Genomic DNA, 25,880 nt, shown 5'->3' with positions numbered 1-25,880 from the left:
AATATTCATCATTATCTTTTCCTATCATCTTAGCCTATCTGAGAGGTATGTAGTGGTACCTAAGAATTGTGTTAATTTGCATTTTTCTGATCAATAGTGATTTAGAACATTTTTTTCATATGACTAGAAATGGCCTTAACACTGATTCTAACTACCGAGTTATGGTTAGGAGGCAGCTAGAGCATCAGGCTCAAGAAGATCTGAGTTCAAATCTGGCTTTAATTACTTCTTAGCTGCTTGGGCAGTTTATTTAATCTCCAGAAATCTCAGTTTCCTCCTCTCTCAAATAAAGATAATAATAGCACCCACTTCTCAAGGTTGTTGAGAGGATCAAAGGAGATAAGTGTAAAGTGCTAATCAATAATGCCTGGCACATAGTAAATGCTATATAAATGTTGGTTATTATTATTGCTATTATTAGTTAAGCAAGCAATTTACTTAGATAAGCATATAATCATAAACTTAGAACTGGAAGGGATATTAGAGATAATTAAATCCAACCATCAAATCCCAAACCTCTTATTTTGTAGTTCTTCTTCTTGAGGCCCAGAGAAGTTACATGCCTTACTTGTCAAATACATTATAAAATGGTATAGCCAGGATGAATTAAATTCTCTTGACTCTAAATTCAAGGTTCTTAAGAATAATTTCATGATAAAATTAAGAAATATTAGATTAATATCATAGGCTACCACCTTCAACACCCAAGCCAAACCTCCTTTCAGGATGGAGAATATTTTCTTTTTCAATGTCCTTTATCTATGAGAGAGCCAACAAGAAAGTCTTCATTTATTTATTTATTTATTTTTGGTTAATGTATTAAACTTCCTATTTCTACATAACACAGGAACAGGCGATTATAAATCATTCACACAAGTCAAGGACAACTCCTATAATTTGAAATCTCCTTTTATGGCCTCTGAACTGGATAGCATTTTCTGGACACCATCAACTGAATGCTTCAAACTGTTTTCTTCTCCTTTGGTCCCATGTTGCTCAGTCACCATTTCTTCACCCCTGCTAACTGTATTGGAAATAAGTTTGTGCTCTGCAAGATCATGTTTGAGTCCCCTGGCTTGCATGGAATTTGTCAATTCTTGTGAGAGCATTCCTTTTTTGGTTCCGTTTTCTCTCAAATATGCTTCTACATTCAGGAGGAGCTCTCTGCAATGAAGGGATCTGCGTCTCTCTGGAACTAAAGGATTATAATAGGTATGTTTCAGCCCAGTCTCCCAAAGAGTATATATCCCTATCCTAAAGCATTTGGGGATGATGGTAGATCTCCAAAGAAGCTCCTTACATGTAAAATATTATATTTGAATTAAAAAGAAGCCAATTCAGTTTACAACATTTTAGAAATAACAATGGACAAAGGAGGAGTCCTGAATCCTGATCTTAACTGTCATTAATTATGACATTAATGAATTAATGAATTTAGTGAAATTATTGAATTAGTAGATTTAATGAAAATTAACCTTTTAGAATGTACTTTCCTCATGTAGAGGAAGGGGAGAAGCAACAAAATGAATTTCTTGAATCTATCAAACATAATTAAAATCTAATTGTTATAACTCTTAGTAAAGACCTGGGAACGTTTTTTTTTAATGTGCTGATTCTTTTAAGTCTTGGAACTTTTGTCTGTAGAAGTGACAATTATCAAACTAAATAGTTTATCTTAATCAATGAATATTCTGTTCTCTTAGGTATGAGCCCCGATGAAGAAACCTCCGGAAGTTAAAGTTATTACACATTTTGGTACCCTGATACTTTTCTATTCATTAAAGCAGAAAAATGAGTGGCTAGATCTAGTTCTAATTTGCTAAAAGTAAATAAAGAAGAGTAAGCTTGGATTAAAAGTTTAAATTAGAATAGAATCTCTAGGATTTTAGACTTGAAACCTCATTAAAATGAAAATGAAGTGAGTGGGAGGAGAAACATGTTAAACTTTGTGATTATTTATGATATTTATGTGACTAGAGAATGCGAGAATACATTTTAATGATGAATGGAGGAGAGAGATTTAAAGAGGACAATAGGTGGTTGAGTTGAGTCAAGAGGAGGAAGAGAAAGCAACAGAATTGAAGGTCCCTAACTTTATTTAACCCTATTTTGCATAGGGTTAGCCTTGAAGAATAGTTTTATTAAGAGATTTTCAGTGCAAAATTTTCTAACAATTAAAACATAATAGTGATTTCCACTACCTGAGAATCAGGAATGCTACATTGCACTCATTTCCCAGGAGTCTATGGTACCTTTAAGAGAATTGAAGAAATTGTTTAGTCTCTGCCATTGGCAAGCCCTGACTGATTGTGTGGCACCAATTTTGGCGATTCTCTGCACCCCAATTCCTTTAATTGCTTAATGGTTAGATGAGCTTTTACAAAGGGATGTTACTTCAAAAATATAGCAAGGATACATTATCCCCCTCCCAACATCTGAGGGGGTTGCACAGTCCCCTATTATACCACATCAACCTCAGGGGAGGGGGATCAGGTTCACATTTTAACTCAGTTGCTATATAGTATGGTTCCACCAAGTTCCAAGTTTAAAGTCCCTTGATCTTTTACCCTAACACCCTAGATTCTTTGATTTCTTTTGCTAGACTAGCTGATCTTCTGCCTCCGAAGTCACCATGATTCAAGTGCATGGGAATGGCCCTTCTCTAATTACTCTTAGAACTGAAAAGGGCAAACAAAAATATCCAAAGCCCTCTTTTCCTGATTGCTTTCTTCTGTCTAGATTTTTATGACACTACTCTCTCCTGGTTCTTTTTTTTAACATGTTTGACTTCTTCTCAGTCTCCTTGACTGTATCTTTATCTAGATTATAGCAGGAGTAATAGTCTAACTCTCCCCCATTCAAGTTAGGCTATTTTTTTCCTTAGAAGCTATTGAGACTATCTCTTTAATCTGGGTAGCTGAAAGCACTAAAGACTTATTTTCTCATTATCTGAGTACAAAAGAGCTATGACCAATACCAGTTTCCTTTATGATGCTTGGAAGGAAATTAACATGGACAATTCAGTAAAGGGAGCTTTGCTCAGCTGAATCAACTCAAGATCTCAGTGCCTATTCTTGTTTTTTTTTTTTTTTTTAATTGATTTTTTTCAAATATGCAGATAGTTTTCAATATTTGTTTTTGCAAGACTTTGTGATCCAAACAAATTTTTCTTCCTCCCTTCCTTACCTTTTCCTTCCTCAAAACAGCAGGTAATCTGATATGGATTAAACATGTGCAATCTTTTAAAACATTTTTCCATATTTGTCACATTGTGAAAGAAAAATCAACCAAAAGATAAAAATTTGATTAGTAGAGCTAAGACAATTCACAGTTCTTCATGGTATAATATTGCTGTTAGTGTACAACATTCTCTCGTTTTTGCTCACTTCACTTTACATCAGTTAATGTAAGTCTTTCCAGGTTTTTCTGAAACTGTCCTGCTTGTCATTTCTTATAACACAATAATATTCCATCGCAAACATATATCACAGCTTGTTTAGCTATTCCCCAAGTGATAATGACATCCCCTTAATTTCCAATTCTTAGTCACCACAAAAAGAGCTACTATAAATATTTTGTGCTAATAGGTTCTTCCTCCCCTTTTATGTTTGAGGGATATAGATCAGTGGGATTGTTGAGTCAAAGAGTATGCAGTTTTATAGCCCTTTGGACAGAGTTCCAAATTGCTCTCCAGAACAACTGGATCAGTTTATGACTCTAACAGTGCATTTCCCATATCCTCTCTAACATTTATCATTTTCTTTCTTTTTTTTTTTTTTCATATTATGTAACCTAATAGGTGTCAGGTGATATCTCAGAGTTGCTTTAATTTGTATTTCTCTAATCAAGAATAATTTAAAGAATTTTTTAATATGATTATGCATAGTTTTATTTTCTTTGTCTAAAAACTATCTGATCATATCTTTTCACCATCTATTCACTGGGGAATGACTTGTATTCTTATAAATTTGATTCAGTTGTCTATGTATATTTGTGAAATGAGGCCTTTATCAGAGATACTTGTTGCAAAATTTTCCCCATTTTTAAAATTTTAATTGCATTAATTTTGTTTGTGCAAAAGCTTTATAATTTTATATAGCAATCAAAATTATCTATTTTACATTTTGTAATGCTCTTTATATTTTCTTTGGTACCAAAGTCTTACTTTCTCCATAGATCTGATAAGCAGACTATTCTATACTCTTCTAATTTGCTTATAACCTCACCCTTTATGTGTAAATCATGTACCCATTTTGAGCTTATCTTGGTATATGGTGTGACATGTTGGGTTATAACTAGTATTTGCCATATTGTTTTCCAGTTTTTTGTCAAATAATGAGTTTTTGTTCCAAAAGCTTGAGTCTTTGTGTTTATCATATCCTAAATTACTATGGTCACTTACTATAATGTGTACCTAATGTATTCCACTAATTTGCCACTTTATTTCTTAATTAGTACCAGATTGTTTTGATCATTACCCCTTTATAATACAGTTTGAGATCTGGTACAAGTACTTTTTGTTTTTCATTGTGAATCTCTTTTTAACTCTTGAATAACCTATAAATGTCCCTTTTTATTTCAATATTGAACCTCAACTGTCTGGGTTCTAATATTACTCACTTTCAACTCACATATCAAATTTGTTACCTAGTCCTGTCATTTCTACCTTAACAAGATCTCTCATTTCTTCCTCCTCTCTTCACTTTTATCATTCTGATGAAGGCCCTCATCACCTCATTATTAGACTATTACAATAGCCTGCTGGTTGATCTTCTTGCCTCAATTCTACATACTCTAGTCCATTTTTTATCTAGCTACCAAAATGATCTACCCAAAAGGCAGATATCACCTTGTCATTACCTTACTCAATAAACTTCAATAGCTCCCTATTACTTCAACATCAAATGTAAAATTTATTTGATATTATCAGATATCTTCTTCCTATTTTTCCAGTCTTAGGCTTTATTCTTTTTCATGTACTCATGTACTCTATGACCTAGGCTGTGTTTTTTCACTGGCTTTCTTTTATGTAGGCAACACTCTCCACTCTCTGCTTTGGTTTCCCTGGTTCAGGATACAGTTTGAATTCTTGTTTTTTCAAGTTTTTCTCATCCATTATCATTGCTCATGCCTTTTCTGTAAAATTATCTCTTAATTTTTATTTACTTTCATTGTGCATTTTGTAGGTGGTCCTACTGTTGGGCCTAGAGGCAAGAAAACTAATTTTATTGAGTTCAAATTTGACCTCAGATACTTAGCTGTGTGACCCTGATCAAGTCACTGTATCAGGTTTGCCTTGGTTTCTTCATCTGTAGATGATGAAGAAGGAGAAGGAAATGGCAAACCTGGCAAACCACTACAATGTCTTTTTTTTTTTTTTTTAATTTTTAAATAGTTTTATTTAAAGTTTTAAGTTCTACATTCTATCCCTCCCTTCATCCTCCCATTCTCTTTCCTTAGCATAGTAAGCAATCAGATATAGGGTTATATAAGTAAGATTATGTAAAACATTTCCATATTAGTCTACTCCAGTATATTTGCCAAGAAAACACCAAATGGAGACATGAAGAATCATACACAACTGAACAACAAGGTGTTCTCATTTATCTTTCATTTAAATTTCTAATTAATCAATTTTGTTTATCTTTTCCATTCTCCACATGAAATGCAATATGAAAAAGCATTGAACTAGAATCAGGTCTGAGCTACTAATGTACCATGTGACCCTTGGGCAAGACTTCAAAATTCTGATCCTCAATTTGCTCATCTATTAAAGGAAGAGTTTGGATTATGATGAAGCTCCTTCCAGCTTTCATGCTCTATATTAATTTTTTTTCAGTGAAAGAAAATAACAGCTTTTTATATTTTAAAATACATGCAAAGACAGTTTTCAACATTCACCCTCGCAAAACCTTGTGTTCCATATTTTTCTTCCTCCCGTTGTACCTCCCTCCTCCTTTAGACAGCAAATAATCCATTATAGAATAAACATATGCAATTATTCTAAACATATTCCCACATTTATCATCTTGTTCAATATTTTAAAATTTATTCTCCTTGCTGGAGAAAATAGAAGTAAATTAGGAATTAAATAATTTTGTTTTTTTCTCATCATCTTTATATCTATGTCAAGAATAATTTTCAGAAATAGTAGTTGACTTTATATATAATGATCCTTATAACAGCCCTCAGTTTTACAGATTTTATTATGTTTTTTGTTGTTCAGTCATTCAGTCAGATCCAGCTCTTCCTGGACATGGACTATAGCACACCAGTTCTTTCTCTTCTCCATGATTTCTTGAAGTTTGTCCAAGTTTGTGTTGACTATTTTCATGACACCATTTATCTGTCTCATACTTTGCCATGCCCTTTTTATTATGGACTTTTTATAAATGAGAAATCTGAGTTATAGAAGTTAAATGTCTTATCCACCATCATTAGTCCATTTATGCATAGACAGCTAGGTGGTACTGCAGAGGATAGATTGCTGAACCTGAAGTCAGAAAGACTCATCTTCCTGAGTCCAAATTCAGCCTCAAAGATTACTAACTGTGTGATCTTGGACAAGCCCCTTTACCTTGTTTGCCTCAATTTCCTCATATGTAAAATGAGCTCAAGAAGGAAATGGCAAATCACTCTAGTTTCTTTTTTTTTTTTTTCCTGAGACTGGGGTTAAGTGACTTACCCAGGGTCACACAGCTAGGAAGTGTTAAGTGTCTGAGACCAGATTTGAACTCCTGTCCTTCTGAATTCAAGGCTGGTGCTCTATCCACTGCGCCACCTAGCTGCCCCCATCACTCTAGTTTCTTTGCCAAGGAAATCTCAAATAGGGTCATGAGTTGATCAGGATTTCTCTGTTCAAAACCTCTATGTCCTCCTTAGACTTCTTTCTTCTTTATTTCTCATGGGAACCAATTGCAACAGTCACTAGAAATTTGTCTTTGAGAATCTCCCTTTCCTCTCTTCCCTTTTAGATGCTCAGCATATGGGACGATAGGTAGACTATCTCTGAACTCTTTGAAATATATGTTTCTAAAAGTCAGGGGTTTGCTATCTTCCCCCTGCCCTTTCCCTTATTTATCACAAACTCTTAGATGGCATAAACACAGCTTTCTAACATTTCTGTCATTTCTAATTTACTTACCAGTTCCCTCCATTAGTCATAATCATTCCCAGAAAAGTGAGAAAGATGAAATTATCAGTCAGCAAGTCAGCAATTTATCAGCTGTTGTTGCATTTAGCAGGAAGAGACCTCTAGCATATGTCTGGATACTTGAAATTCCTCACGACTGTGTAAGTCTCTCATCACAATTGTAAATCTCCCATCATAACCAAAAAGGAAAATGGAGATGGTTCTATTGTAGCAAGCATAAATTCTAAAAAGAACAGATGATTCTTTATTAATTTTAAGCTGTGCAGTATTTTAGTCTCCCTCCCATCTCCTCTGACCAAAAATATCATACTTTTTTTTTTTTTTTTTAAACAGAAACAGGAAATAAAAGGAAACATACATGTCAAAAGTTTTTGGTTTATTGGTTTAACCTAGAGTCTTGTTTAATCAACTAATTGTTTATTTCTTCTTCCTTGTCTCTTTACCTCAAACCCCGGAGTTATGCATTTGACCAATGCCTTTGTTTGAAATAATGACTAGTTATCTTCATCTTCCATCACCACCCACATTTGCCTCATTTTGGTTAGTACACACGTAAGCAAGTTATTCTACAGCACAAAATTGGCTGGGTTTTTTTTTGCACAGGTGAATAAACTGGCCTGAGGACCCAATCTTATGGTAGGAGTATGGCAGAGTTAGGAGTTCTGGGAGTTTCCTAGTCTTGTAAGTATGATTCATAATTCTACCTTTCTCAAAAAATTATTCATCTAGTTTTAGAACTTTAGAAATGTGACTTATTTGGGCTGAGTACGTTAGTTTAAGAGAATTTCTTCATAGGGTGTTCCTCTTTTCCCACCCTTCCCCATAACTCTTCATGAGTCTTCCTTTAAGAGTCAATTTATTGTAATATATTAGAAGGAAGACAGAAAATTGAATTAGCTCTTAGGAGTGTAGAAATACTTTTCTGAACCTAATAAACTAGAAAAGCATTATGTGCTATTAAGTATTAGATATTAGATCTGAGGAAGTAATGCAATTTCTTAGTTATGGAAATGTCTTTTGCCCTCAAAGGAAGTCGACATTCTGACCTTAAAAGACAGACCTCTGATTACTTTTCTACATATAAACTTTAAAAGTTTAGTCAATAAGCTTTCATCTGGAGCAAGTTTCAGAAAATACCAACATCCTTAAGTAAAAGGATATTTTTATTCTAAGGAATGCCTCTATTTGGGATATGGAGTCACTGACTCTTGTGAGGACAGAGTAAATAAAGATTTGTGTCCCCTACAGGACTTTAAATAGACTAAGAAATTTAGCCTATTTCAAAGAAGGAAGGGTGAGGAAATGAACGATTTCCATAAAGATAGACTTTCTTTTTGCTGTATCCCACTTATATTTGTTGATATTTCCTGGAGTATTTCCACCTGCTCTCCTGCTTATTAGGGGTGTGATCCTGGGCAAGCCATTTTACTCCTCTCAGCTTTATCTATAAAATGAGGACAATTGGATCTCTAAAGTTCCTTTCAGCTCTAAATCCCAGGTTTTCCTGACTTTGGAATTCCAATAAACATTTCCTGTTTTCCCCCTTCATCTCTAACCCTGAAATACCAGTCTCCAGCCTAATTCAGGCTTGTAGAAAAACCGTATTGTGTTCCCAACCAAGATGACACTTTTGACATGGATCAATCTGTCAATTTGACATTGACAAGATGATCAATTCTGGGAATGGGGATTCTTACTCAGGAGTGACAAAAAGTGACAGGGGAGGTTGGGCCAAATTCACTTTCCCCTTTTCTCTACACCTAAATTATTCCTTTAAAAATATTATAGAGAGCCCCATGTCACTCTGATTCCTCATGGCCCTACCTGCTCATAAGGTGTACAACATATTAGTCTCTCTCACCTCTTTTGACTAACAAAAAAAAAAAAAAATTAAATGAAGTAGAAACTAGAAACAAAAGGGATAGTTGTGTAACGATTTTTTTTGGGGGGGGGGGTTTATTGGTTTAATCCTACCATACTCTTTGCATGAAATAGAGTTAGACTAGTTTATCCACATGTGCAAAAAAACAGTCAATTTTGAATTTTTAACTTACTTCTGTATTGTGCTAATCAAAATGAAGCAAATAAAATGAAAGTAATTAGTTATTATTTTTAACAAAGCTATTGATCAAATGCATACTTCAAAGAGTTTGAGATAAAGAGATATAGGAGAAAAGTTTAAGAGCTGATTAAATAAAAGAATCTAGGTTAAACCAATAAATTTGTGAGGTGGGCATATCTATTTGATAAAGGTCAGCTTCAAGTTGGATGAAGATTTTGTGTTATCTGAAAGTTAAGGGTATATATTTATGTTAAATGTGTCATACATGCAGCATTAGGTATAATAGCTTTATTCACTTTTGAATAAATGAACAAAAAATTGATTAATTAGTGAAGAGTCACAGGAAGGTAGGTTAAGGGAAAAAAAAAAAACCCTAACCACCTACAGAAGAAAACAAGAAGTTCTGAATAGTTTAAGGACTTATTTTTAATTCCTCTGTATATCTTAGTTGAACTTGAGAGATATAATGACACTGAATTAGATCAGTTTGATCATAAAAATATTATAATATATTCATTATAGTAGAGGATTTCTTCTTAGCATGTTCTTTTCTCACCCTTACCAATCGTACTTGTGACTTCAGTTGTAACAATCTTTTTAAAAATTTTAATATATTAGAGAGAAGACAAAAAATTGTCTTTACCAACACATTAAAGCATATGTCTAGATGTCCAAGTTGCTTTCATAAAACTGTCTATAATTTCACAATCATCAATGTTCTTTGGGGAAAATATAAATGGTCAACATGTGGTATTGAAATATTTTAATCCAGGGTCACTTGAGTATTTTTTGAGAACATAGCATTTCTGTTATGCAATGAAAGATGACTTTCCTCCCTCCCTCCCTCCCTTCCTTCCTTCCTTCCTTCCTTCCTTCCTTCCTTCCTTCCTTCCTTCCTTCCTTCCTTCCTTCCTTCCTTCCTTCCTTCCTTCCTTCCTTCCTTCCTTCCTTCCTTCCTTCCTTCCTTCTATCCTTCTTTTCCCTTGTATTACTGTCTCCTTTCCTCTCCCACTGTCCTGTTTTTTTTTTTTTTTTTTTTTTTTATTTCACATTTCCCCAACATAGAACCAACCTTACAAAGTTGTATATACAGTACTTAGACAATCTCCCAGTCACATGTAGGAAGCTAGTGTCTGTCCCATATTCAAGATAATCTGTATTCAAACTGAATGCTTGTAAATCCTCAATGATATATTTGCTTTTTCCTTAGTCATATGAGGAGTTCAAAGCAAAGGCATTCAAGGAAATAACATAGCAAGAAGATTTGCAATAGAACATCACCTCATAAATCTAGGACACACTTTCTTGACACCCTAAGCAGAGAGAATGAGCACATAAAGTGATCACACATAAAAGTCCCACACTTAGGGAATACCTGGGGAGGGGAAATCCCCTAATACTACAAGATCCAGGATGTTGTCAGATAATTATTTTCACTTGGCCTGCTTCTTGCTAGGCAAGATTTATCTCTTGGATAAGTTGTTCTGAGGAGCTTTGCTGCTTTGGGTTCTAACAAACAGAGTAGATATCTATTTGTCTCATAGTGCCTGCTGAGTATCAGCTCATTGTAAAGCTCTTTTCAGTATATCTCTTAGATTCCTAGTGATGCTCTGGTAGCTCCCAGGTTTTACTTTGGGCCCGTATCTTCTGGGCAGCTGGGTGGTACAGTGAATACAGTGTTGGTCCTGGAGTCAGGAAAACCTGAGTTCAGATATGACCTCAAACACTTAGTATCTGTACAATTCACTTAACTTATTTGTCTTGATCTACTAGAGAAGGAAATAACAAACCTTTCCTGCATCTTTGTCAAGAAAACCCCTTGGACAAATATGGTCCACTGGGTCAGAAAGAATTGAACATGACTGAATAATAACACATCTACCTCCAAGGATTGTTTTAAGGATCAAAGGAAATAATATGCATAAAAATAGTTGTAAGTTGCAGAGCATTATGTTAACATCAGATATTATTATTAAAATATGTTCTGGAGTATATGCATGTCCTGTCATTCATGTTGTACTTTAGATGGCAGGGACATTGTTGTATCCTCAGTGACTAACACATTTTCCTACTATTTGTCTTAGTAGATGCTTAAGAAATATTTGTTATTGATGATGATAATTAGACATTGTCTCTGTCCTCATATAGGTCACAAGTTAACAAAGAAGGACTGAGGAAAATCCTTGTCAGTGCTTTGTGGGCCAATTCTTTTTTAATTCTTAATTCTAATTAATTTGTCAATGTTAATTTATATTAAATAAATACATATTAATTTATGATATATAAATATGTAAACAATTTAATAATTACTAAAATGTCCTTTCCTGTGCTTCATTCTTTCAGGGTCCTGTGAGGCTCTGATAAGCAATTTGGGTAAAGATATTACATACTTTAGTAGATACTACTAATAGCTTAATAGGAAAAGGGCAGCTGACAAGCCAATTTGAGTAAAGGCATTCCACACTTTAGTAGGTACTACTTATAGCTTAATAGGAAAAGGGAATGATAAGCCAATTTGAGTAAAGATATTACACATTTTAGTAGGTACTACTAATAACTTAAGATTGCCCTTCTAGAAAATGAACATAGTCTTTCATATGGAATTCCTTCCAGCCCAGTCTGTGATTCTTTCATCTTAACTTGTAATATCCACTTTGTGTAATTTTTTAGAAAGAAGAGAAATAAAGAAATGGAGTAGAGAGGAGGGAATAAACATCAATTAAGCACCTTCTATCGGAAATCTCCCCAATGTCTCTTAATTCTAGTGTCTTCCCTCATTTGATTATTTCCTATTTTTCTTGTAGTTAGCTTGTTTTTACATACTTATTTGCATTTAGACCATGAGTTTTCAAGGACCTACATAGTTTTTTGTCTTTCTTCATATCCCCTTTGATTAGCACAGAACTTGGCACAGAGTAGATACTTCATAAATTATTGACTGACTCATCTGTTATGTATCTGGCATTGTGCTAAGAGCTTTACAAATATTATTTCATGTGTAAATCCATTTGCAAATTTATGCAAATTTCATCTGTTATATTTTTCATTCAGATTTGTGAATTCATTAGTATGACGAATGTAAAGGGAACTTCATCTATTCATGCAGATCAGCACTATTATCATCTATTATTATTTGAGTGTGTATGTGATAGAAACAGCCAGGTGGTGCAATTTTTGTAGAGTACTGGCCTGACAATCTGGAGGCCTCATCTTCATGAGTTCAAATCTAGTCTCTATTAGCTATATGACCCTGGGCAAGTTACTTAAACCTGTTTGTCTCAATTTCTTTATCTGTATAAAATGAGCTACAGAAAAAAAAAAGACAAACATTCCAGTATTTTTGCCAAAAAAATCTCAAATTGGTTTGCTGTAAACAGCAGCATTATAGTTATTGTCATTAATGTCTTTATTTTATTATATTGCTATTATATATTATATATGTAATATATATAATATTAATATTATATATTAAATATATTAATAATAATACCTTTCTCTAAAGAAGTAAGGAGTCATGCAAGAATTTTAGGCATCCTGGAAGAAATTCTCGGAGTCCTTTCTGGTGCTCCAAGACATTTTTTCAGACAATTTCATGACTTATATTGGCCCTGGTTTTGAGACATAGAGATGCTATTATTATTTCAGTGAGTATCGCATCTGGTAGAGATGCCCTAAAAAGGAATCCTCATTTGAATTGCCCTACTAAAGTCAGTGTATCTCTTTAGAATTTAAGAGGTCCCATCTTTATAATAACTCTATGGGGTATATAGAACAACAATGTATTTGGATTACAATTGAAAGAATATTTGAGTCAGCTCTGCTGTTTAGTTACTACATCAATAACTGGTTCATAAGAATTTATTATGTGCTTATTATATAGTAGACATTGTGATGAGTGCTGAGGAGGTATATATGTGTGTGTATGTGTGTGTGTGTGTGTAAATATGTATATATATGTGTATATATATATATACATATACATATCTGTCAATCTGTCTATCAGCAATAACATAATCCCTATCTTCAAGGAGGAATGGGAGAAGGGAAGGTAAAGAGAACATACCAGGAAAGACCTTTTGTAGAAGTTGGGCTTTGAAATAAATCTTGAAGTCAGGGAAGCTAGGAGATAGAGGTAATGAAGAAGAACATTTCTGGTATGGGTGATAGCCACTGAAAAAACTAATGAAAAAGTCAATGGAAATGGAAATGGCATGAAGGAACAGAAAGTGAACCAGTGTCTCTGGACCATAGAGTATATAGAAAGGATTTAACTCTAAGAATATTGGAAAGGTAGAAAGGAACCATCTTGTGAAAGGCTTTAAAAGCCAAAGGATTTATATTTAATTCTAAAGATAATTTGTTGTTGTTCAGTTGTTTCAATTATGTCTAACTTTTCATGACCCTTTGAAGTTTTCTTGGCAAAGATAATGGTTTGCCAATTCCTTCTCCAGGTCATTTTACAAATGAGGAAACTGAGGCAACAAAGTTAAATGACTTGCCCAAAGTCACATAGTAAGTGTCTGAGGTGGGATTTAAATTCATAAAGATGAGTCTTCCTGATTCCTAGAGCAGTGTTCTATCTAGATAATAAGGATAATAGGGAGCCACTATAGTTTATTGAGCAGGAGAAAAACATGACCACAACTGTGCTTTAGGAAAGTCATTTTGGTAGCTAATAGAGGATGAACTAGAGTAGGGGGGAGACGAGTAAGGAAAACAACAACAACAACAACAACAAAACGGGTTATTGCAATAGTCTAGATTTTAGGTAATAAGGATTTGATCCAAGGTGTAGCTGTGTAAATGGAAAGGAGATAGATATGAGGATGTTATGAAGGTTAGAATGGCAGAACTCAGCCACAGATCAGGTACGTGGGATGAGAGGGAGTGAGGAATTAAAGGTTGACACTTAGGCTTGCGGAGAATTTAAAAGAAACTGAGGGGAGAGAAAGAGGAATTAAGAATATAGAAGGCTTTCTGAAGGAGTTTAACTATGAAGGGAAGGAGAGATACCAGATGAAAGCTAGTGGGAATGGTAGAATAAAGTCAGGGTTTCTAAAGGATGAAGATTCATGGATGTGTTTGTAGGCAACAAAGAAGCTGCCAACAGATGAGAGATTTAAGATTAATAATAGAGTGGGAATGGTAAAACAGGTAATATGCTGGAGACTGGAATGGAATAAGATCAAGAGTATGATTGACATTTGCTTTGACAAGAAGGGTTAGATGGGAGGAGGAGATAGTAGAGAAAACATTTGAATGATATGAGATCTTTATCATCTTTGACAAATTGCTTTCCATCTCAAGATTCCAGTGTCTAAATCAGTAAAATCATACAGGAGGATTAGATATATTTAATTCTAGAGAATTAAAGTCTTTTTAAACTTTAGTCTAAACCCTATTGTACCTATTTTACAATTAAGGAAAGTAAGGTGAAATGACTCACCCAATTACACAGTCAGTAAGAATCAAAGTTAGGATATTAAACCACGACTATACCAGCTACCTCTTGAATGCAGTGCCTCTGAGATGCTATAGTGACATGAACTCATTTAAAAAAAAAAAAAACTACAAGAGAGAATATTAAAATAGAATCAGAAAACTTAGTAAGGTTCTTTCCTCTATCTAAATGTAGCTTTTGTAGTTACTCTTTAGGCTATCTTTAGGCATCTTGTAGATGCATTTACCTAATGCAATATAGAGAGGATCTGGACCTGCAATTAGATAAAGTCTGATTTCTGCTATTTTTATTAGCTGTGTGATGTTAGATGAATAACTTAACTTTTCTGAATCGAAAATTTCTCATCCAACTTTTGTTGTTTTTTTGTTATCATTGTTGTCATTGTTATAATAAATGTGTGATTTCAATGGTACCTGAAAGACCTCTCTGGGACAAAGAATGACTTGTCCATGTCATAGGTAATATCAGTGATATCAGAGATGGGAGTTAAATCCAGGTCTTAATAATTCTGGAAGCTGACTTTTTATTTACTAGCCACACAGTAGGTTTATTTGTTAAATGGGGTTAATAATATCTATTCTATGGGCCTTACAGACCTGTTAGTAAAAAGTCAATCAATCAATTAATATTATGAAGTACATAATGTTTTTTCTTTTTAAAATTTTTTTTCAGTAGTATTTTATATTTCCAAATACATGTCAAGATAGTTTTCAACATACATTTTTTGTACAATTTTATGTTCTTTCCCCATCCCCCCAGGCAATTGAGATTAAGTGTCTTGCCCAAGTTCACACAGGTAGGAAGCATTTCCCCTCCCCCCCCTTCTTCCCTTATTTCCCCTCTTCCCAAGAGAATAAGCAATTTGATATGTCTAATATGTGGAAGACACTGTTCTGAGAGCTGGTTAACTGAGGTGGCATATATAAAGCACTTTGCCAGCTAAATTGCAATATTTATGAATATACATATTTTGTTGTTCAATCGTTTCTCAGTCATGTCTGACTCTGATTCTTTTTGGAATTTTCCTAGTAAAGATATTGGAGTTATTTCCATTTCCTTCTCCTGCTCATTGCTGAGATTGTTGGGAGGAAAACCTTAAACCACTCTGGAAATGTGAGTTGTATAATAATTGTGGAAATATGTATAGAAGAATTGCACGTTTAACATATATTGGATTACTTGTCATCTAAGAGGGGGGTAGAAGGTAAGGGAGGCAGAAAAAAAAATTGGAACATAATGTTTTGCAAGGGTAAATGTTGTTTATTCATGTGTTTTGAAAATAAAAAGTTTTATATAAAAAAAGAAAAAAAAGAAATATGAGCTATTATTGTTTTGAAAATAAAAAGTTTTATATAAAAAAAGAAAAAAGAAATGTGAACTGTTATTGTTTTTAAAATTAAAAGTTCTATGTAAGAAAAGGAAAAAGAGAGATGTGAGCTGTTATTATTCTTTTCCTTCTTTTATTTGTAGGAACTTTAACAAATCTACATTCTTCTTAAAGGAAGATTCCCCACAGAGAAAGAATATCAAATGAAACATCTGGTTTCAAGGAAGGTGACTAATACACTTGTTTTAAAACTATGGAAGAGAGATGAGTTAATTCCTTCTGAGACACATGAAAGATTTATTTTTTAAAAATGAATTACACAAATATGACCTACTGTTCTGTGAATTTTGAGATTTCTAAGATCATACGCCTCTCCATGTTCTCCCTGGTGGTCTCAGCTGGTTTGCCCCTGAATTGCATGGCTGCGTGGTTTCTGTTGTGCCAGATCAGGACCAAGAGCATCCTCAGCATCTACATGATAAACATGGTGGCCACCAACCTCCTTCAGATTTTGACCATTCCATTCTGGATCTACTATACCTACCTAGGACATAAGTGGGTTTTAGGGAGGGAGACCTGCATAGCAATTAGCTTTCTGTTCACCACGAATTTGTACGCCAAAGTTGCCTTTCTGTGCCTTATTGCCAAGGAGCGCTATTTCAACATCGTCTTCCCGATGCGTTGCCGTGGCCTGGGTACTGTAAGCATTGCCGTGAAAATCAGTTTCTCTGCGTGGATGTTTACAGTTTTCTTTTGCATCTTGGGATCCTACTTGATGATATCTGAAGAAAAGGAAGAGACCGAACTCTGCCATGAAGGCTATCCCTTTACACAAAAGTATGCTCTGTTCAAAATGTACACCATGTTCTTCTCCTTCTTTGGACCACTTGGACTGATTGGATTTTTCTATGGCAGCATCCTGTACAAAGTCAGGGAAATGAGAAATTTGGAGACAAAAAAGGAAGTCTATGGATGTATTCTTCTTACTATGGTGACATTCATTTTGGTCTTTGGACCCTATCAAGTGACATCCTTCCTTAAGCATTTCTTGGAAAGTAGAAAGAGGGGATCGGATTTCTGTGCAAAAGAGGAAGCACTTTTTCTTCCTAGAGAGATCTCTTTATGTGTGATGACCCTTGGTGACATTCTAGATCCTGTGCTTTACGTCTTACTCATAAAAAGCACACGAGATAAATTTATAGCCTCATGTAAATGTTTGTGTTTTTCCCATCAGTAACTGGTCATTTAACAGAGGAAATTTATATCCTCAACTTAAAATTAAACGTTATTAAGTGCCTAACCCTAATCGTAACTCTAACCTGACCCTAACCCTAATTCTAACCCTAATTTTTTACTGCACACTTGAATAAAATAAAGCCCAGAGAAAAGGGCATCCTGGATAGAGAAATGAACTTGGCTTTCAGAAGATCTGCATTCAAAACTAGCCTCAGAGAAGTACCTGCTGTGTGAAGCTCTCAGCCTCCATCTCCTCATCTTTAAAATGAGGATAATGATAGCATCCCCCCTCACAAGGTTATTGGGTGGATTAAGTGAGATAATAAATGTAAGATGGTTTGCAAACCTTTGTTGATGTTCAGTCACATCCAACTCTCCATGTATGAAGTGGTTTGGCATTTCCTTCTTCAGCTTATTTTCCAGATGGAGAAACTGAAGCTAACAAAATTAAGTAATATGTCTAGGATCACACAATTAGTAAATGTCTAAGGCCAGATTTAAATACAGAGTTTCCTGACTCCAGGCCCAATGCTCTATGCACTTCTCCACCTAGCTTGCCTATTAGCTTTACTGAGCCTTTAACTACTTAAAAACCTTTGTTAGTTCTTTTTACTATAATAAACAAAGTAAAACAACAGATATTTATTAAACACTTTCATATACTAGCACTTAGCACAGTTTCTTGCAGATAGTAGATATGCAATAAATGTTTATTTTTTGATAGACCAAGCACTGAACTAGGTAATGCAGACACAAGACAAAAATTGATTTGTCCCTAGCTTAAAAAATATTATTTCTATCAAGGGACACACCATGTATACATATAAATGGGTACTAGGCAAAGTAAATATAAAGTAATTTTGAGAGAAGAGGCATTAGTGGCTGAAAAAAAATCAGGAAATTCCTCAGGTAGGATCCAAGGAGATACAGTAGGAAGAGTGATAGTTCTGGAATTAGAAGACCTGACTTAAAATCCTGTCTTTGAGACCTTTGTGAATTTGGTCAAAAATAGACTCTAAATTCCTAAAGATTTAGACTTTAAAATGAAGGGATTGTACAGGATTGCCTCTCAGGTTCCTTCTAGTTCTAGAGTTAGGATTTGCAGAAAGGAGATAGTATTCAGAAGGGGAGAGGATCAATAATGTCAAAGACCATAGAGATACTAGGAATGAGAAAAGGCCACTGGATCTGGCAATTAAAGGAGAGCAGATGCAGTTGATGGATACAGTTAGAAACCAAATGACAAAGGGGTTGAGAAGTAAGTAGGAGAAAAGATAGTATTGATACCTTTTTTCTAGGAGTTTGTCTCTAAAAGAGAAATAGAGCTTAACAAGGAGACTGTCTCAAGATCATCCAGCTATTTTGTAGTAGAGTTAAGACTGGGACCCAACTTTCCTGAGTTCTACTCCATACCTCTTTCTATGCAATTTCTTGAGCATTGATAGTCATTGCTGTTGGTCCTTCCTTTTCAAAGAGGACTAATGACAACACAAGATGATGGACTGACTTATGTGTGAATTGCATTGAAGTGAGCTAGAATTGCCCAAAGTCATTTGTCCAACTTTCTCTTCTTGAGTCATTAAAGTCTGATGGTAAGACAAAAAATCAGGAAAACGGGCAATGGTCCAGGATGCAGTAGATGACCTTGGCGTCTTTGATGTCTGACCAGTTTCTAAACAATCTGACACCTTCATGACTGTTGGAATAAATTATTTTCATCTGCCCATTCCACTGTGGGGGGAGTCTTCACATATTTGGGGGAGACGTCCTTTAACTCACTAAGGGTTTGACTAAATTCTTGGGCACATAATGCAGATTATTAAGTCTTAATTTTCCAAAGGCTTAAAGTGGAGGCAGGCAACCTTTATTCCCCCCTAACTCCCATTTTAAGTCATTAAGTCGCAGAAAACAGTTATTATAGAAGTGAAAAAGCAAAAAAAGAGGAACATGGACAAGATTAGAATATTATTCTTAGGCCATTGCCTTGCCAGCACCAACAGTACCTGTTTTTACTCCCACTCTAATGTCATCACATTTGAATAAGTGACAATGATGACAGGCTGCGTGAGATAAAAATGCTTTTTTGAAAAAAAAAATAAAAGTGAAACCTGCTACTGCTGTAGTTCCAGGTTTCTGCAAATGCTTGCCACAAAGTTGAAGAAACTAAAATACGTAACAGATCTACCCAGACATCTTCCCTTTCATAAAAAAGCCCTTAGAACTCATGATGGAAAATGTTACATACATCCAGAGAAAAAATTGATGGTGTCTGAATGCAGATCAAAGCACATTGTTTCACTCTATTTTTTCATGGTTTTTCCCTTTTAGTCTGTTTTTTTCTTTCAAAATATGACTAATATGAAATTATTTTGTATAATTGTACATATATAACCTATATCACCTCTCTTGCTTACTGTCTTGGGGGGAGGGGAGAGAGAGAAGGAGAAAATTTGGAACTCAAAATTTTATTTAAAAATGAATACTAAAAATTGTCTTTACATGTAATTGGAAATAATAAAATGCTATTTATTTAATACTATTGTTTGTTTATTTATATTAATATATATTATGTAATAATATATAATATATCATTAATTAATTTAATATTTAATACTATTATTTATTTAATATAATCTTTAAAAGAAAAAAAAAAAGCTCTTAGAATCCAATATTAGCAGTAGAGGAGTTTTACTGAACTGAGAATGAAAACTGGCATTTGATAACAGGATAATGTACCTAGATGCGAAAGAATGAGCAATGTTCTCATTATTTGCTGCTTCCAAATTGTATCCTTTTGTGATTTTTTAGATGAAAGTCTTGTATAGTAGCACTGACTGTCCCAATTGTAATATCACATATGGACCTCACTTTAGAACATGGTGTATTTGTTAGAGGTAGAGTCAGTGGTACCATACTGCTTCACTGTTGCTGAAATTGATAGGTGTGAGCTCCTTTTCTCTCCTTGTTTCTACAATTGCAAATGCGAGGATCTATGAGAAGGGAGAAAATTGAATCTGGGTACAAATTCTAACTAAAACAAAACAAAACAAAAAAAAACCTTTCTCCCATCTTGGGTCATCATTACCTTGAACTTTGATCTTGAAAGTCAACTATCCCTTTATACTATTGCACTACTTGCATATCTGTAAATATATATAATATAATATATTAACATATTATATTATATATATGTATATATTTGTTTAGAAATATGTTTATATCAATTGAACTGATATATGTTTATATCAATTATATGTTTATATACACACATATATATCATAATAAACACATATACACACATGTGCTTATATAATGCAGACAAATCTATGCATAGAGATTCATATGTTATATGTATATATACAAACATTTGCATGCACAACTACATATACAAATACAAATCTATATATATATAAACAATATATAATATATACAGACCATAGTCAATGCCCATATGCATGCATATATGGTGTGTAAATATAACCATGCTTATGCACATATGCAAAATCCAGGTACACTTATACTTTTCAAAGTGATATGAATTCGGAAACTCTCTCTTTGTTAGGGCCTTTCCAGATCATCCCAGACTGTGTTATTACCGTAGTTAAGGCAATTATGATGTCACTTGATTGCCTTGATTAGCATACCTTTTGATGGGAATTTCCCAGACTGTTTTGTTAAGTCCAGATGGGAACCTAGTTTTCCCAGAATATCTTCAAGAGTCTCAGTATTAATACACATCCTTTATCTCTTAAAGGTTCTTCCCTGGTACTTCCTCTCCTCCTCCGAGAAACCCCAAGGTTATATTTCCCCATAAGAGATGCACTTATGGTGACAATTTTGCTGTCTTTTCCAGCACTCAGCCTGCTGTGAGGAAATCTCTACCTCCTCCTAGTAATCTCATATTTGACAAATATGAAGACAAGATTTGGGAATATTATATTAATTATTTGGGGATGTTTTAGTAATGAAATAATTCATTATTTGGTAAAAAAAAATGTTGGGAAACTGGAAAGCAATGTGGTGAAAATTAGGGTTTGGGGGTGTTGTACTTCAAAAATATATTGGGGTTATGGGCTGGTATTGTAAGGTGTCTCAAAAGAATTTGTAGGCTTAGACCTCCAAATCAAGAGACAAAGATTTTATTATGCTACTAACAGTGGGCATAATCCATAAGGGTTTTTGGCAAAGAAAAGAGGTTTTAGCAATTAACAAAGGGCTTAAAATCTCATTAAGGAGAAAAATGCCATTAAGGTGTGGCAAGTGGGAGATTATGCCATTGATTAATGGATTAACTGTACAGAAGAATAAGGGTTCTAATAGGTATCAGCTATTGTGACACCTGGTGAGCTAACCCCCAAAAGGAGTTAGCTGTAATAAGCAAATGGGCTAAATTCCAATAGAAGTTAGTGGGACTTTTGCCGTACAAATAGGTCTTTTTGACAACTTTTGACTTGGCTTTCTGATTGGTTATATTAAGTGTGGAGTTATGATGATTTTGCCAATGTAAAGAATTCAACTAAGAATTCTCCCAAAAGTTTCCAACTGGGATGGGATTATAATAAAGGTCCACTTGAATAAAAGGCCTAATCAAAACAAATCCTATCAGTGCTCCTCTCTGATTGCCTTAGGGGGTATACCTCTAGATCCTAGACCAATTATGAAGGTCTAGGCAAAATATTTCTATGACCAAGATAAAAAGAGAGATATTACAAGAAAATTTGAAGAACATGGAACATATTACTTATCAGACTTCTGGATAGGAAATACTTTATGAATAAACAAGAGAGTAGAGAGAGGTATAAAATGGATAATTTTGATTACATTAAATGAAAAAGATTTTGTACAAATAAAGCAAATATAAATTCAGAAGGAAAACAGAACATGGGGGGAATTTTATAGACAGTTTTTCAGATAAAGGTATCATATTTCAACTATATAAAGAACTTTGTAAAATCTATAAGAATATGAGACATTTAGCAATTGATAAATAGTCAAAGGATATGTTAGGGAGTTTTTTGATGAAGAAATCAAAGCTATGTATACACACACACACACACACACACACACACATATATATATAGTCATGTAAAAATGCTCTGTTATTATTATTGATCAGAGAAATGCATCTATCATATTGGCTGAAATGATAGAAAAGGAAAAGTGAAAAAACTGGAACACTAATTCACTGTTGATGGAATTGTGAACTTGTCTAACCATTTTGGAGAGCACTCTGGAATTATGCCGAAAGAGTTATTAAACTGTCTATACCTTTTGACTCAGCAATACCACTACTAGGTCTATTTCCAGAGATGATAAGAGAAAAAAGAAAAGAATCTTCATGTTCTAAAACCTGTGTAACAGCTTTCTTTGTGGTGGCACAGAACTGGAAATTGCAGACACCTATCAATTGGAGAATGGCTGAAGAAGTTGTGTATGATTATGATGGAATAGTACTGTGCTGTAAGAAATGAAGAACAGGCTGATTTTAATAAAATATAGAAAGACTTGCATGGAATAGTGAAAAGTGAAATGAGCAGAACCTAGGGAATGTTGTCTAAAGTAACCGCAATATTTTTTTTAAGAACAATTGAGCAAATAAGTTATTTTGACTATTATAAATACCCAAATTAACTACAAAGAACATATAAAGGAAAATGCTATCTCCATTTAAAGAACTGATGAATAGAAAAATATATATATGTATATATATATATATACATTATATATATAATTTTACATATATGTATATATGTGGGTATATACATATCTTTGTATATATATCACACATATATTTATATACACATACCTATATCACATATATATTTGTATCTAATGATAGCCATCTCTAGGGTGGGGAGAAGAGAAAAAATTTACATGACAACTATTACATATTTAAAAGGAATAACAAGTTAAGAGTAAAAGATTTATAGTTTCATATACTATCATCTTTTTAAAATTTTTATTATTATGGAAATGCTTGTTTTATTTCATAAATTAAAAATAAAACAAAACAAAATGTAAAAAAAAATCTACTAGTATATTCACATAAGCTATTCTTGATAAATAAAACCCTCTTCTAATCTGAAGAATGAGTCAAATAACTACTTGAATTAAAAAAAAAATTCAGTCATCATATAATCCATTTCCATGTTTCAGTTAGTAAAAGAAAATAATTTCTTATTGAAGACTTTCTACCCTTTTTTCTCCTCCAAAGATGGAAAGTCTTTTGGTAATCTCTCTGATTTTATAGTCAAAATATTATTCTTAATGCATAACTATACTATTTCTTACTATTATTGTTGATTCTATTTTCATTTTATTGTGACTATTAGCTAGGTACTTTGATAAGTTTTGAGATTTTTTTAAAAAGTCACAATCTAAAGGAAGAAATAATATGAATAAAATAAATATTTTGCATGTGTGTGTATATACATACATACATACATACATACATATAGAAAGGAAGCTAAAATGAGAGTAGCTGGGGAAGTCTTCTTGCCAAATGTAGCATTTGACCTGAGTCTTGAAAAAGCCACTGCTTTGAAATGATGTAGGTAAAGAGGAAAAGCATTCAGGCATGAGGGATAATCATTATGTGAGGAACAAAAGGCCAGTATAGCTAGATCATAGATTACATGGAGGGGCCTAATGTATTTTTAAAAAACCCAAAAAACCCCAAAAAACTGAAAAGGTAATGTAAAACCAGGTTATGAAAAGTTTCAAACAACAAACATTTATTACACTCTTAATATTTATTAAGCACTACAATGCTAGGCACTGTGCTAGGAATTGGGTTTATAATAAAAAAATCGAACAGTCCTTACGCTCAGAAATTATATTCCATTGGAATTATATTTTATGTGTATAAGCATATGCAAAATAAATATGCTTTCAGAATGAGGGCATAGTATATAGGGAAATTAGAAAAAAAAATTAATGTAGAAGAAGTTGGTATTTGATCTGAGACTTGAAGCCAGGAATTTTTTTGAGTTGGAGAAGAAAAGGGAATATATTCTGGGAGTAGAAGATAGCCAGAGGCAAGACATCACCAAGGCTAGGCAAGAAGTATTCATCATATAATTACTTATTAATGTGTCAGGCACTGGGCTAGGGATAAAGGACTAGGGATAAAAAGACAAGCTAAAAGAAAGGCAACCCTTGCTCTCATGGAGATTACACTCTAATGGCAAAAGACAATACACAAAAGGGAGCTGAAAAGGTGATGGTGGAGATGGGAGTGATGGTACCCAGGGTAGGGGTAGAGTGCTGAAATCCAGGAAAGTCTGAAACATAGTCAAGAGGGGAAGAAAGGAAGGAAGGAAGGAAAATCACTTTGACAGCTATGTGAAGTATTGGTTGGAGTTGGGAGATACTGGAGACAAGGAGATTAGCTGAAATTTTCTAGGTGAGAAGTAGTGAAAGTTTTACCCTAGGTGGTAGTCTATGAATATTGAGAAGGTGCTAGGTGAAATAGTGAAAGTAAAAACAGCAAGATTTGGGAACTGATTGTAAATGTATGTGGATGGTGGTGATAAGGGGAGTGAAGAGCTAAGGATAATGATATTGCAATCCTGAGATTTTGCAAGGATGGTCTTTATTTCAAAAGACATAAAGTCAGAAGAGGCATAGATTTTGGGGGATGATGTTTAAGTAGGGGAAATATGCTGTATTTGGGGATTAATCAATAGAGAGGTTTGGATGGTGATAGGGTAGGTAAAAAAAGGATTTATATAAAATAAGGCTGGAAAAGTAAAATGGACTAGATTTTGGTAAGCCATGTTTGGCTTTAACAATTATTAGCTGTCTAGACGTTAGAAGATGTCTAATAATTTAATAACTTTGTAACTTAGTTTCCTCAGCTGGAAAATGAGACTAATAATGTGTACTGTTTAGCTCACTGAATGATTGTAAAGGAAGCAAAATGGAAGGTTTGTTTTCTTGAAGCAGCATATGAATTTGAGTTATGATTATCACAATTAAGAATGTTGTTCAGTCATTTTGGTCATGTCTGATGCCATTTTCCTGTACATATGTTTTTCCCCCACTCCAATCCACTTTCTGTATAGACAAGGATTTTTCTATGGTGTAAGGCTGACTTTGTTAGTCTCCTTATCACCCGCCCCTCCAATATCTTTGTTGTTTTTTGTAGATTTGTAGATTTTTTTGTAGATCTATGATCCATTCAAAAGTTTGTTTGTTTGTTTGTTTTTGGCAAAATACTGGAGTGATTTGCCATTTCCTTCTCCGGTTCATTTTACAGATGAGGAAACTGAGGCAGACGGTTAATTGAATTGCCCAGAGTCACCTACTAGAAGGTATCTGAAATCATAGTTGAATTCAGGTCTTCCTCTATGCAGGCTCAGTACTCTGTTCACTATATTTTAATATCTAGTGATTTCCTATTACTAAAGCTGCTCAAAACCAAAGCCTGTGACTTGAAAATAATCTTTTCCTCCTTTCTCAACCTGACTTATTACTACCATCTTCTACCATGTTCTTTTTGGTTTGGCAGGGTTTAGCTTGCTTGGCTTTCATCTCTAAAGTAGAGATATTCCAACATACTTAGTTAGAAAAAGATGAAGAAGGAATGTGTATTTTGTAGAAAAGCAAGCAGAAGACTTTAGTAATTTGAAGAGCTTGT

At 34.0% G+C, this 25,880-nt stretch overlaps 1 protein-coding gene across 1 annotated transcript; it reads left to right on the top strand.

Moving 5' to 3' along the window:
• The first annotated feature begins 7,713 nt into the window (after positions 1-7,713).
• LOC141559455 (putative G-protein coupled receptor 132) lies at positions 7,714-19,734 on the top strand. The gene is made up of 3 exons (XM_074297324.1): positions 7,714-7,834; positions 15,706-15,789; positions 16,147-19,734. Exon 3 carries the CDS (start codon positions 16,314-16,316, stop codon positions 17,238-17,240), a length of 927 nt encoding a protein of 308 aa, XP_074153425.1. The 5' UTR covers positions 7,714-7,834; positions 15,706-15,789; positions 16,147-16,313; the 3' UTR covers positions 17,241-19,734.
• The last annotated feature ends 6,146 nt before the right edge of the window (positions 19,735-25,880 follow it).

Source organism: Sminthopsis crassicaudata, chromosome 3 (genome assembly GCF_048593235.1).
Source record: "Sminthopsis crassicaudata isolate SCR6 chromosome 3, ASM4859323v1, whole genome shotgun sequence".
NCBI lineage: Eukaryota > Metazoa > Chordata > Mammalia > Dasyuromorphia > Dasyuridae > Sminthopsis > Sminthopsis crassicaudata.
This window is presented reverse-complemented; position numbering and strand designations above follow the sequence as displayed.

Excerpts from the sequence above, each read along its gene's own strand:
- LOC141559455 (XM_074297324.1), top strand. The coding sequence starts at position 16,314 with ATGAATTACACAAATATGACCTACTGTTCTGTGAATTTTGAGATTTCT.